General features: G+C 45.3%; 1 protein-coding gene across 2 annotated transcripts in view; it reads right to left on the minus strand.

Moving 5' to 3' along the window:
• Nucleotides 1–1,145: 1,145 nt before the first annotated feature.
• LOC110497518 (RING finger protein 24) overlaps nucleotides 1,146–13,168 on the minus strand; it is a 71,632-nt gene continuing 59,609 nt past the window's right edge. For both annotated transcript variants that reach the window (XM_036954439.1, XM_021573658.2), the window contains exons 5-6: nucleotides 8,472–8,551; nucleotides 1,146–6,533 (exon numbers count right to left, since the gene is read on the minus strand). In XM_036954439.1, coding sequence (XP_036810334.1) covers nucleotides 6,389–6,533; nucleotides 8,472–8,551 — 225 coding nt within the window. In that variant the 3' untranslated portion in view covers nucleotides 1,146–6,388. The remainder of the gene's footprint in view (nucleotides 6,534–8,471; nucleotides 8,552–13,168) is intronic.

Here is a 13,168-nt window from a genome sequence, read left to right on the forward strand (position 1 = left end):
ATAAAAATGGCTTGAATGGAGTCAATGGAATAGTATCAAACACGCCAACGATTTGGTTTCCATGTGGCCGATGCCATTCCATCGACCCCTTTCCATCCATTATTATGTGCAGTCCTCTCCCCCCTCAGCAGCCTCCACTGACTGGTGGGAAAGAATGATTTCTGGGATCTGGTGGATTTGTTAAGATGAATTCTGTATCGGCAGCTTGATGTTAAGAGCTGGTGAGTCAGGTCAGTGGCAATTCTCACACCTGCCCGCACTACTCTCGCCAAGAACAGCGCTGCCATGTTCTTGAGATTAACTCCACTGATGCACAGTAAAACTTTTGTATGACTTAATACAATTATTTAAATAAGATTAGGGGGAAAAGGTACTTGTGTACAAAGATGGCATGACGATAATAAATAAATACGGCACTTCTAAAAGCCTCTCACACACCATACCTACGGACAAAAAACACAACTGCATTTTATTGATGGCAATTTGAATGCAGAGAAACCGTGACGAGATCCTGAGGCCCGTTCTCGTGCCATTCATCCGCCGCCATCACCTCATGTTTCAGCATGATAATGTACGGCCCCATGTCACACGGTGTACACAATTCCCGGAATCTGAAAATGCCTCTATTCTTCCATGGCCTGCATACTCACCAGATATGTCACTATTGAGCATGTTTGGGATGCTCTGGGTCGATGTGTACGACAGCGTGTTCCAGTTCCCGACAATATCCAGCAACTTTGGACAACATTCCACAGGCCACAACTCTATGCCGAAGGAGATGTCACGCTGCATAAGGCAAATGGCGGTCACACCAGCTACTGACTGGTTCTCTGATCCACACCCCTACTTTAGAAATGGTTTATCTTTTTGTTTAGTATAGCTTCCTTCGTAGTATGCCCCTCAGGAGTATTACCACATCTTCAGGATCACGAGATCTGGCTAACTATTTGACTTGGTAAACAATTACCTTACGCTGCAGTACAATGTTAAAGGCGCAATCTGGGATTGGAGTGGTTCCATTTCACCAGCCCCATCCTTTAACAAACAATGAGGCGGTGAGCCACTGCTGTTTGAATCCCGTATTGCCCCTTTAAGGATGCTGCTACAACCACGTAAAGGAACTTTACTAAAAGCATGAGCAGTCATTATTTCCAAAACGTGGTCATTTTATTTACAGTTCAAGTCAGTCACATGCAAAAAAACATTATGAATAAAACAATTAGCAAAAGAAATGCATTCATTACTTTTTCTTTCCAAAATGGCAATTAAATATACAAAAATAGAGCTTACAAATACTGTACAGCATATTTCTTCAAAAATATTCTGCTGCAGAATTCTTAATTTTATAAACAATGTTATATCACAGGGTAGGATGGGTAAGACCCCCCAATGAGGATGGGGTAGGGTTCACCCATCAAGGGAAGAAAGTGTGGGCTGGTGGATAAAGTGGGAGGTTGGGGTAAGATGGTGGGGTAGGTTGATTTATTGAGAGGAGAAGGTGGTGGCTATTGGAGTGGGAGGTTGGGATAAAGTGTGGTAGGGGCGAGACAGGGGATGTACTTAAAGGGAGAGAAGGGGGGGGGGGGTGCACTACAAGAACTATACACTGAATAAATGCACACCATACACAACATTGAGAGTTTTCAGTGAGGCAGTGACGTGTTAGAGGCCCAAGTGGCCAATTTACACAGCTTTGACCTTGAGGCCTGGCCCACAAAATGGCTGCCAACAGCTAGGTATACAAAAGATGGTTGACTCAGGCCGTTCACCATTGAATAGAGCGTCTACTTAAGGGGATGGCTCTACTGAAGACACCAATGCAATAGCAGCTTGGTCTGGTCTACTTAGTTCATTTGGCTTCCATTGAAACAGAAAATAAACAAGGGAGCGGGATGTCCCACTTCCTCTTCTGTCTCTGGGTATACTTTCTGAGATAAAAGCACCTTATAGAAAGGACACACGATAAGGGGCCCGTTATTACGTAATTTGGTTGCTGTGGTGACAAAGAGCCTCACTCTCCTCTCAGTAATTCATGATATTGAAGCAAGTACATCATAGTCCTTTAATATTACAGCCCAATGTCCTGGCGTTCTCTGGAACAGTGCTGACGTCCATGGAGATTACAGTAGGGTGACTCATCACTAAATTCATCAACCGTCCAAACTCCCAATGTTTTTCAAATAGATTTGGCCTGGTACCTTGTGCAGTAATAACTAGTAGACGACAGGTGATTATTCACTATGAATATACACATTATTCCTTCCTCTTGCGTAAGGGCCTATAACTGCCTGCTGTTCTGGCACTTGACCGTGGCTACTTTCCAGGACTCGGAGAGAACCTAGAACCATGTCGTCTGGCCCAAGAAGCGTGGGGGAAGGATTAGGGAGTTACACAGGAAGAAATTATGGGGTAAATAGATAAAGGTTTCTCTTCTGACCTTCAACTCTCATTTGAAAGAAAACATTACAAAATGGCTGGCATTGTTACAATTCTCGGCTGGGCAAATGGCAGTTCTAAGTGCGCAGTTGCAGTGTTTTCAATGGAAGAATTATCGGTGCACAATGCACAACCCCTCACAGTAAAAAGTGTTTATGCAGTATGCCTTCCTACCAACACTGCTACTACTCTATGTACAATTACAATGGTCAAATTGGTTGCAGGTGCCATTTCATCGCATGCTTTCACATGATCGGTGTCTCCCAGTCCTATGTCATATCTCCCTCTAAACCGTCAACTCGGAGACAACCACACGTAGTGGAGGATGAAGCTTCAAGACTGGCTGTGTTTCCTGTTGGCTACGGGTTACAATATAGGAGTCTTAAGGGCATAAGAAAGTGGTGGGGCTTGTTGTCAAAAGATAACTTTGGACCAGTCAAACGTGGGAGTTTTGAGATGGATATCCGAGTTGAAGTGTCTTCGTACAAAGGAGGTGTTATATACTTATATGCTATTTGAGTGATATACAGAAAGGGTGACGCCTCCATTGGTTTCTGCGAGGCAAATTTGTGTGTGTAGCCACACAGCAGAACCAAGAAGAGTCAAACGGGTACCGAAGCGGCCCGCACATGCTAGCAACGGCGGGCTCCTTCAATAAAAAGGTTATGGTTTTTATCATTCCACATTCAGCCAGACTAGTGTCTCTTCAAACAAATGGCCAAAATATAAACACATCGTAAGTAAAAGCACAAGTAAAAAAAATATCATAATCGAAATTGTCATCCTCCTCAAATACAATAGATATTATTGGGTGGGGCGGGGGAGACATTGTTTCTGATATTGGCGGCAACATGTTCTACTATTCATTTCACCAGCTAGCTACAGTAGGCTAACATTCCTCTCGGTTGTTGTTCGAAAGTGAAGCCAATGGACACAGTCAATTTCGTTGGGTGGTTGATGACTCGGTGGTCTTAACACTTCAAAAATGGAAGACAGTTCATAGAATGACTAGAATTCTAAGAATACCATTCCATTTGTAGGAGACACAAGCACAGTGGTTCTTGAGCTGGGCCTGATGCTCAGCACTGAAAAAGCCAGGTTCCTGAAAAGTTACAAACACTTGAGGGAAGAACCAAATCGAACCTGTTAGGACAGACCAGGCTGTCTTATAAATAAAGTTGTATTGAACAGCATTATTATGACCCATCACCTAGATCTAGTCTGTGACCTTTGACACAAGCTGACCCCTGAACTATGAGACACTATCCCCCTCTGTTCCAAACTATCACACAGCACTTTTACTACAGTGATCCCACAAAAGGTGGTGGAACAAAGCACAAGGGTAGAGGGATTGGTGTGCGTGTGTAGAGGTGAACAAAACACCAGTGTGGAGAGAGCGATTGGGGAAAGCGCTAGAATGAGCCTGCTAAAACACTGCAATTCTTTACGACTGCTGACCAGGGCCTATACCAGCTCAATGACATCTACTGGGAACGTACGTATGTGTGTTGACCGATATGCTGAGTGCTGCCAGAATTTCAACTAGATGCTTAGCCTATATCCCTCATAGCCTAATTAGATCAATGCTAAGCTAAAGCTAAATAGCGTTTAGTAATTAATCACAGAAGCAGTTTTGAATCGTTGACAGAATTGAGAATGAAGTGAATCCCCGGGTGCTCCTGTTACGACATCAGTAACGGCTAGCAAACAAGAGACGAGGTTTGTTGCTTAGTTTGCATAGTGTTACAGCTTGATACATTTCACCAAGCCGTTCACATTCCAAGGCAGTGCTGTGTAGCCCTGTAGCGTTCACTACCATCATTCTGTGTCAGAAGTTGGAAATGCAATGAACTGAGCAAACTTGTCTGGTTTTATACGTTTAATGTATAGCAGTCAAAATGCAACAATGCCTTAGTGCAGGGTTTCTTAAACTATGGGTCCTCACCCAAAGTGGGTTCTGGGCATGTGAGAATATAATCACGCCCTATTTCTTCTTCATTTGGGTTGTTGGAGGACCATTTGGGTCAGGGGAGGATGATCAATTTCTAATTTGGGGCTCAAACTGGAAAAGTTTAAGAACCCCCTGCCTCAGTGGACCAGTATTTGTTCTAGGTTTCATAAAGATTAGCCTATAGAATATATGATTCTAGACATGATCACGTCGGAGACCATATGGAATATAATTCATCTCGTCATTATATGAAGTACTCTTGTTCACTATTTAGTGTGTAGATTGGGATAGTTGTTTTAGACTTACATCAGGCTAAACCTCATTCAAACTCAAACCAGAGGACAGCAAGAGAGGGATGTATTTTTAAACATAGAAAACCAAAAGAGGAGTCTTCCAACTATGTGTTTTCATAGCGCTCCGTTGCCACAAGCTGAATGAGTAATGCTTTGGGAGCGCTGCGGGCTGGGGGGGGGTTCTTATGTAACAAGAACAGAGGCATATGATTGGATGTTAGCTCTAGGGGTGCCATGGGCTCGGGGTGTTGGGTTACTCTTACTTCCCTGGTCGCTCGTCCACAGGAAGTGACTGAGGCCAGGACCCCTCCACAGTTGGGAGTGTGTATCTGGGTAATTCTACTATTTTAATTTGAGTCGACCCTTATAAAAACCTCAGTGAAAAATCTTTCAATGAAAATACGACCTCTGCATTGTTGCGTTTTAACAATTAGTTCACAAACAGAATAGTAACTTTTTTTCTGTAATGACAGATGCAGACCGTGAAAGTGGCCACAGAAAAGCCTTGTGGTAAAAAAATCCTGTGTCCCAAATAGTGCACTTTTTAGAGAATAGGGTACCATTTGGGAACGCAGACGCTGAGGTGTGCAGTGAGTAACAAACTGTACAACCTTCATATGCAAGAGGGGACGCAGAGTCGGATGCACCGGTGAATCACATCCTAATCACAACCCCACATTCGAACCCATTGCTCTCTTAATTCACATTAAGTTGTTTAAACACCAAGTACTGAGGTTGGGGTGACCCTCCCTTCATAAACACACCTCCAATATCCTTTTTTGCATGTGTGAGTGAGAGGGAGGATCAGGCCACAGAATTCTGCAGTTCCTTGAGCATCCCAAAGTCAATTCATTTGGAGGCTACTGTCCCTTTAAGATAGTATTGGCCCCCCCAAAAAAAATCTTCACTCAACTATAAAATTAACTAATGTGGCTCTGTATGTACATACAAAAAAAGTTAATCGTAATAATAAAATAACCTTGTTGCTACTACAACCTCCTCACAAGCAATTTAAGTTTGAGTAAAATGTTTAAAGTGCTTGTAGAAAAAGAAAAAAAAAATACAAGTTTAGTCGTTAAAAAGAAAACGAAACGATGAAGCCATTTTCATATCAACGTGTGGTAGTTGTTGGTTTTTATGTCTCTTATTCGTCACGCGTTGGTGTCCCCAGAAAAGTGCTTTGGTTGTGAAACGGTCAGAATAGTGACCACGGCTGTGTCCACAAGAAAACATTTAATTGTCAATAAAAAGAACCGTAATTATATATAAAAAAATCATCATGTGAATCCACCAAGGCAGAGAGATGAGAGGAGGAGAGGCAGCAGATTCACTTCTTCGTCGCCGTGAGTCCCTGTCTGCATCGTAACACTGTTGTGTTCCTCCATTGTCTGTCCTGTCTTTTAATCATATATAACGCCTCGATCGCACCTACAGAGCCATTGCGCAAAATGGTGCACAGCATCATCTGGATATGTGTGCAACAAATTTCAGCATTCCTCTTCTGCTACCATTTCTGTCAAGCCGCCTACGCATACAATTTGATGCAGCGGCGAACGTATGCCAGGTAAACACAGCGTTCCATTGGAAATGAATGTACTTCTGGTGTACCAAAAATGCAATGATGCTGTCGGTGTGATCGAGGCATAAGTGTACCTGTACATGTGTGTGAAGTTGTGTGTGTGTGTGTGTGTGTGCACTGCGGTTTGCGCTACACCGGATTTTCCACGCCTGGCAGGTGCTGCTGTATGGGCACGGTGACGTCGATGGTGACGCCCGCCTGTTGGGCGAGCTGCAGAACAGGCATGTTGCACAGCGGGCACACCTTCCTCACCTCCAGCCACTTAATGAGGCACCTGCCAGAGAGAGACAGGGGTGGGCGGAGGAGGGAGGAAGTAAGGACAGGGAGGGAAAACGATAGGGAGAGAGAGGATGGGGAGGGAGAGAGAGAAACAAGATGGTTAATCTTTGGGGTCATATAGCAGACGCTCTTATCCAGAGCGAATTACAGGAGCAATTATGGCTAAGTGCCTTGCTCAAGGGGCACATCGTCAGATTTTTCACCTAGTCGGCTCAGGGAGTCAAACCAGCAACCTTTTAGTTACTAACCCAACTCCCTTAACCCCTAGGCTTAAATCATCACTTGCAAATGTGGGTGACACCAACATCGACTAGACGCGTGTGTTTCTAGTGTTGTCTATCTAAACACTAGCCCTCTCAGTTCAGGTCTGACTGCTGCATCCAGCTGATCTATTGCTGACTGCTCACAAAAAGCTAGCACTAGAAGAACAGGGGGCTTATTCCACAGGGCAGACTGTTCCGCATAGCAGCTAGAAATAGCTCAGTCATTCTCCAATGTGTGTGTTCCCCACATGTTCAGCCCTACTGAATAAGGATGCTCTGTGCTATGCATTAACTGAACAGAGAGTGAATCAGTACAGTTGGTTGATGGGGACTAGACTAGGGGCGCGTCCCAAATGGCACGGTATACTGTGCACTAAATAGGGAACAGGGTGCAAAAACATCTGCACTAAATAGGGAATAGAGTGCCATTTGGGACGCTAAACGAGAGCTTTTGCACATCACTCAGTCAGAAGTGGGTGGGGGTGGCGTGGCGTGTTCGTTGCTACTGAATTATTTACAGTGGGGCTGGCAGTTCTATTTTGGTACACTCTGGTCCCACAGGGGTGGGAAGGGATTCACACATAGGAGTGAAGGGGGAGAGGGACTGTGCCACTGTGCTTCCTTCTCACGGTCCCCTACTAGAGGGTTGCATATGAGGGGGACAGAGGGAGGCAGGGGGTAGTTCATAAATCTTCTGCTCTCTAGCATCATCTAGTTCTCTGCACTGTCCCAGAGGGCCACACACAATCAGTGGTGTGTTGACATGCAAGTCAGTGTGTTGTGATTGAGTGGGCCCCGCCCCTGCTCCTGACATGTGGTAAAAACTCAGCCAAGACTCGACGTAAACAGCCCAATTTAAATTGTCATGCCGGGGTGGGGGGGGGGGGGGGGGAGAAGTAATTTGGCCCCAGGTTGCTCTCGGTCGGTCGTTTCCTTTCCCAGTAATCGCTCTCTTTCTTCATCGCATTCACCCCCCCCTCTACTTTCACGGATTTGTTCAGTCTCGCTCTCTGTTATCATGTGTCGGGTTACTCTACTTGGAGGGGTGGGTACTGTAGATAACGGTGAAGAAATGGTAGTAAGGGGACCATCACTTTTGCAGCCGAATCATAACATGTTTGAGTTGGTGTGAGGAGGGGTCCGGTCCACATTGCCCCTCAACAGAAGTTACTGTTATTGTGCAACTGGGGCTGAGTGCCCTGGAATCACTGGACTAACTGTGTTGATGATAAGTGCTTTGTTTGAAGAGGTCGTCCACCATTTTGAACCCACTTTGCCCCTCAAGCTCATCAACAACAGACCAATATTATTGTTATTGTGCGACTGGGCTGAGTACAGTGTGTGTGAATTACACTAGGTTGAGTGAGTTGGAATTACAGTTTGGATGGGAAGGGCTCTGTGTACCATTTTGGGTCCAGTTTGACCAACATGCTCATCATCAACAGAACCTATTGTGCAACTGGGTGATCCTTTGGAATCGCAGTTTGGGTGGGAAATGGGCTCTGTGTACAGGGTGTGGCTATTACACTGGGTTGTGTAGATGGCGCTCAACAGCACTGTTTAATGTTATTGTGAGACTGGGGCTAAGTCTGGAAGACAGCCTAGGATTAGCTGGGCCAGGCCCCATCTACAGGCTCTGTGTACAGTATGTGGTCCTCTGGCGCACTTACTTCCTGTGAAAGGCGTGTTTGCACGGGCAAATCCCCAGCTCGTCTTTCTGTTTGAACTCCTCCAAGCACACCGCACATATCTGTTGACACAGACAGAGAGAGAAGGGCAGGGGGGGGGGGGGGACAGGGTTAGCAAGGCAGCAAAACAACCACAGCTACTGTAGTTTATTGAGAGAGAAAGAGAGACTAAGACGGAGAGGGAAAAGCAGGGCGGAAAAACAACGTAAACAGCCAACCACTGCTGCTGTCCTGTAGAAAAGGGATGCAACCAAAACGGCACCTTATTCCCTATATAGTGTACTACCCATAGGGCTTTGGCCAAAAGCAGTGCGCTATGTTGGGAATATGGTGCTATTTGGGATGCAGGCAAGGACTCGTTATCCTTGTCGAGGACATTTGTCGTTCAGCAGTACAAATATACAAACGGAAACACACCGAGGTTGTAACTTGTCTTTCAGCTTTACAAAAAGACTACATGAACAGACTGAGGAAGTGTGTATATTGTGCTTTAGCGACATTCCTTCGCAAACAGAATTAGTTTGAGTTGGGCATCTTATTTCATAGCGAGTTGGGCTGTTCTCCTCTCGCTCACTCAAACAGTACTGCAGACCCTCAAGTTGAGTTGGTTCGAACACAGAGGTCAACTGCTGTACTCCGGTCGTTGGTGCCACCACGGTCGGCTCAACTGAGCAACTATAAACATGCATGCTCTGTGGGTAAATAATCACTCATGGGTTGGACTCTAGATGGAAAATCAAACATGGACTCAAAACTGACCTCCAAAAAACGACCGAATAGACTTGACCCACTGAAGGGAAGTGCTCATGGGCCTATTTTAAGACTTGTTTTATTTTTTTAGTTAAAACACTTGACAACGACACCATTTCCCAAATCTACAAAGACTTCACAGATGACAGATAGAGGAAGCACACCCAGTCTTTTCCTGGAATGTAGCTTCGAGATAGCGGGTTTTGTATGTACCGTTATGCTAACGCAACAAGGATGACAGACGTCAGTATCTCAAACTAAAACATGTCTGGGCATAGCCAGAGGAGGGAGAGTCAACACGCCTTGATATATAATTTGTACACTGCTGGGCCTATATTCATTAATCGTCTCAGAGTGCTGATCTAGGATCAGTTTGTTTGGCCTTTTAAATCATAATGAATAAGACTACATGGACATGGGGACCTGATCCTAGATCAGCACTCCTACTAGATGCTTTATGAGTTATGGGCCCTGAAGCCCAGAGAAATGTCGACGATATAAGCAATCACCTCGATATACCACTTCTCCTGCCAGACCCCAATATGTGATTTCTCAGACCTAGAAAGAGTGGTGACACACCTTGAGATAAGACTCCTCAGGCTGGAGAAAGAAGCCTCTCCCTCAATCAGTAGAATGCTTTAATTCAACTGTGATGTTATAGAGGGAGCATTCTGGAGAGTGGAAACAGAAAAGGCCTCTGTACCTGGAGGGTTGTAGAAATTTAACTTACGTAACGCACACACACACACAGAGGGGCATGATGGATTCATCATAGCCGTCTGACTAAATCCAGAAATTACACACTGTACACGCCACTGAGACGCACGCACATCTACTAATAGCCAGCATCATACACACACACACACACACACACATCCACCAACCAGACGAACGATGATGTTGATTGCGCCCTCAAAGTTATATAAGCCATTAAAAACCAGTTGAAACTAGATCTGGTAGGGGTCTCCTCAGCCCAAACCAGTCTGACCCAGCTGGGTGAGGGTGCCAGCCCAGGCAGCTCGGCAAATAAACTAGCTTTACTGGTCTTAGTTAGGCCTATAGCCTAGTTTGGCCAAGCTGAAGCAAATACTAGCTGTGTAGTAAGACAAGAGAACACCACTCATGGAGCGAGAGGGACACTTGACTGGGTATTTAAAGTCACTTTTTGTGGAGGGCTGGATTCAATCAATCCTGCTTTAGCAATATTGATGCAGGGATCATTGTTTACAAAAACTACTGTATGCGCAGTGCACGTGCACAGGCCTTATTCGGAAAACCTGTAAGCATTCAGGAGAAATTAGGCTATGCATCAGTCTCATGGCACCCTATATAGTGCACTACATTTGACTAGAGCCTCATGGACCCTGGTCAAAAGTAGTGCACTGAGGAGGGAATAGGGTGCCATTTGGGACGCAACCTGTTTGTACAGCAGTGCATGCTCGATTGAACAGCGTGCTGAGAGGCAGTGGTTGGTGTGTGTGTGTGTGTGTGTGTGTGTGTGTGTGTGACAATGTGTTGACAATGACTGGGAGCTAGTGAGGCTGAGGTAGTGCGTTTATGGCTGCCTGATGAAGCACTAGCCCTACTGTCACAATTGTTTTCTGTGTGGGCGGCGAGAAGAAGTGTGGCTTGTGTGTGTGTCGCGTTCTGTAATGAAGCATTTAACCCACTGTCACAATAGGACTGTGTGGACTGGGAGATCGGAGTGTGTGTGTGTGTGTGTGTGTGTGTCTGTTGACACAATGGAGAAGGTACAAGACAACGCTGCTGACAGAGGCAGGATGGAGACCGGCAGACTGGATAGAGCTCATCTACTCACTAGCTTGCCAGTGCTGCTGTACACACACCCCATTCACTGACCTATCGGCACTATTGTGTGTGTGTATACATTACTGCCAGTGGTGGTTCCACAACGTTCATGGTGAATCATCCTTGTAACTCCAGCTCTAACCAGACAAAGCTAGTAATGTTGTAGCCCAGACATTGAAATCGGAACATTACCACTGCATCATTAAGTGCGTCACTATATCCAAGGGTAGTTTCAATCCATATCAGTACAATGCATGACATCTTGTCTTGGGACAACGGCCCAGGAGGCTCCCTGCACAGTGACGCAAATTACTAGGTCAAATTCAAGGATGCGTGTAACATTCCCTCAATACAGAAGAACTGCTAGTGCTGTTAGAGTTGGATAGAGGGCACATCTTTGCAAATAGAGTTTTATAGAGGACACGCTTGCCACAAATCCTATGTGCCCATCTTTATACCTGCGGCCATTTGGCTACAGTATTACGTCGTGGCAGGACCTACTTTGGAGTGCTACACTTCAAGGACAAAAGGCATACTTCTCCCCCCTTTTAAAAACAGACTAGCTTGGGGCTGGGGATGAAAAGAGGTAGCCCGCTAAGGTTTCTCTCTAGTCTAGGGTATAGTTTGAGACAAGACTCCATCCTCTCTGTTGAGCTCCATTGAACACTAAACCCTGGCTCCTTCTCATTCACTAGATCGACGATGTCCGTTCTTTAACTATGTTGGTACATTAATGGGAGGAGAGGCGTGATGTTCCATACGGCCCAAAACTGCACGTCTCAGCACCACCACCTCCTCCTGTGTGTGTGTGTGTGTGTGTGGTATCTATGCAAGTGAGCGTTAGATTTATTGCACTGCTCATCTACATGATCTGACAGTTGTGTGCGCGATATGGACCAAAGAGCACATCTCAGCACCAGCTCCTCCTGGGCTCAGTACAGCACACACCCAGGTCTCACAGCGTGTGTGAGTGTACGAGGGCATGTAGATGTATTACTATCACTAGAATAAATTGGTGTGCTGCTGTGCTCAACTCTGGAAAGCAGTCTCTTTGGGTGTAGCCAGGGTTACAAGAGCAACCTGCACTGAAAATAGTGTAAGGAGCCTGCCTACATACAGTTAAAGTTAGCATAGTGTTATTCCCCCCCTCCCAGAGGATCTGAGCCCTAGGACCATGCCTCAGGACTACCTGGCCTGATGACTCCTGGCTGTCCACAGTCCACCTGGTCCTGCTGCTGCTCCAGTTTCAACTGTTCTGCCTGCGGCTTTGGAACCCTGACTTGTTCACCGGATGTGCCACCTTGTCCCGGGACCTGCTGTTTTTGACTCTCTCTCTCCCCTGCACCTGCTGTCTCGACCTCTGAATGACCCTGCTGGTCATCTATGAACGTTTGAACATCTTGAAGAACAACCTGGCCTTAATGGCCATGTACCATCTCCACCCAGCAGAGGTCGACCGATTAGGATTTTTCAACGCCGATACCGATTATTGGAGGACCAAAAAAAGCCGACACCGATTAAATCGGTCGATTTAAATGTGTATTTATTTATTTGTAATAATGACAATTACAACAAAACTGAATTAACACTTTTAGTTTAACTTAATACAATAAATCAATTTAGCCTCAAATAAATAATCAAACATGTTCAATTTGGTTTAAATAATGCAAAAACCAAGTGTTGGAGAAGAAAGTAAAAATGCAATATGTGCCATGTAAAAAATCTAATGTTTAAGTTCCTTGCTCAGAACATGAGAACATATGAAAGCTGGTGGTTCCTTTTAACATGAGTCTTCAATATTCCCAGGTAAGAAGTTTTAGGTTGTAGTTAATATAGTAATTATAGGACTCTCTCTATACCATTTGTATTTCATATCCCTTTGACTATTGGATGTTCTTATAAGTACTTCAGTATTGCCAGTGTAACAGTATAGCTTCCGTCCCTCTCCTCGCTCCTACCTGGGCTCGAACCAGGAACACTTCGAAAACAGCCACCCTCGAAGCATCGTTACCCATCGCTCCACAAAAGCCGTGGCCCTTGCAGTACAAGGGGAACAACTCCTTCAAGGTCTCAGAGCGAGTGACGTCACCGATTGAAACGCTATTAGCACGCACCCCGCT

This window comes from Oncorhynchus mykiss, chromosome 19 (assembly GCF_013265735.2).
Source record: "Oncorhynchus mykiss isolate Arlee chromosome 19, USDA_OmykA_1.1, whole genome shotgun sequence".
Classification (NCBI taxonomy): Eukaryota; Metazoa; Chordata; class Actinopteri; order Salmoniformes; family Salmonidae; genus Oncorhynchus; species Oncorhynchus mykiss.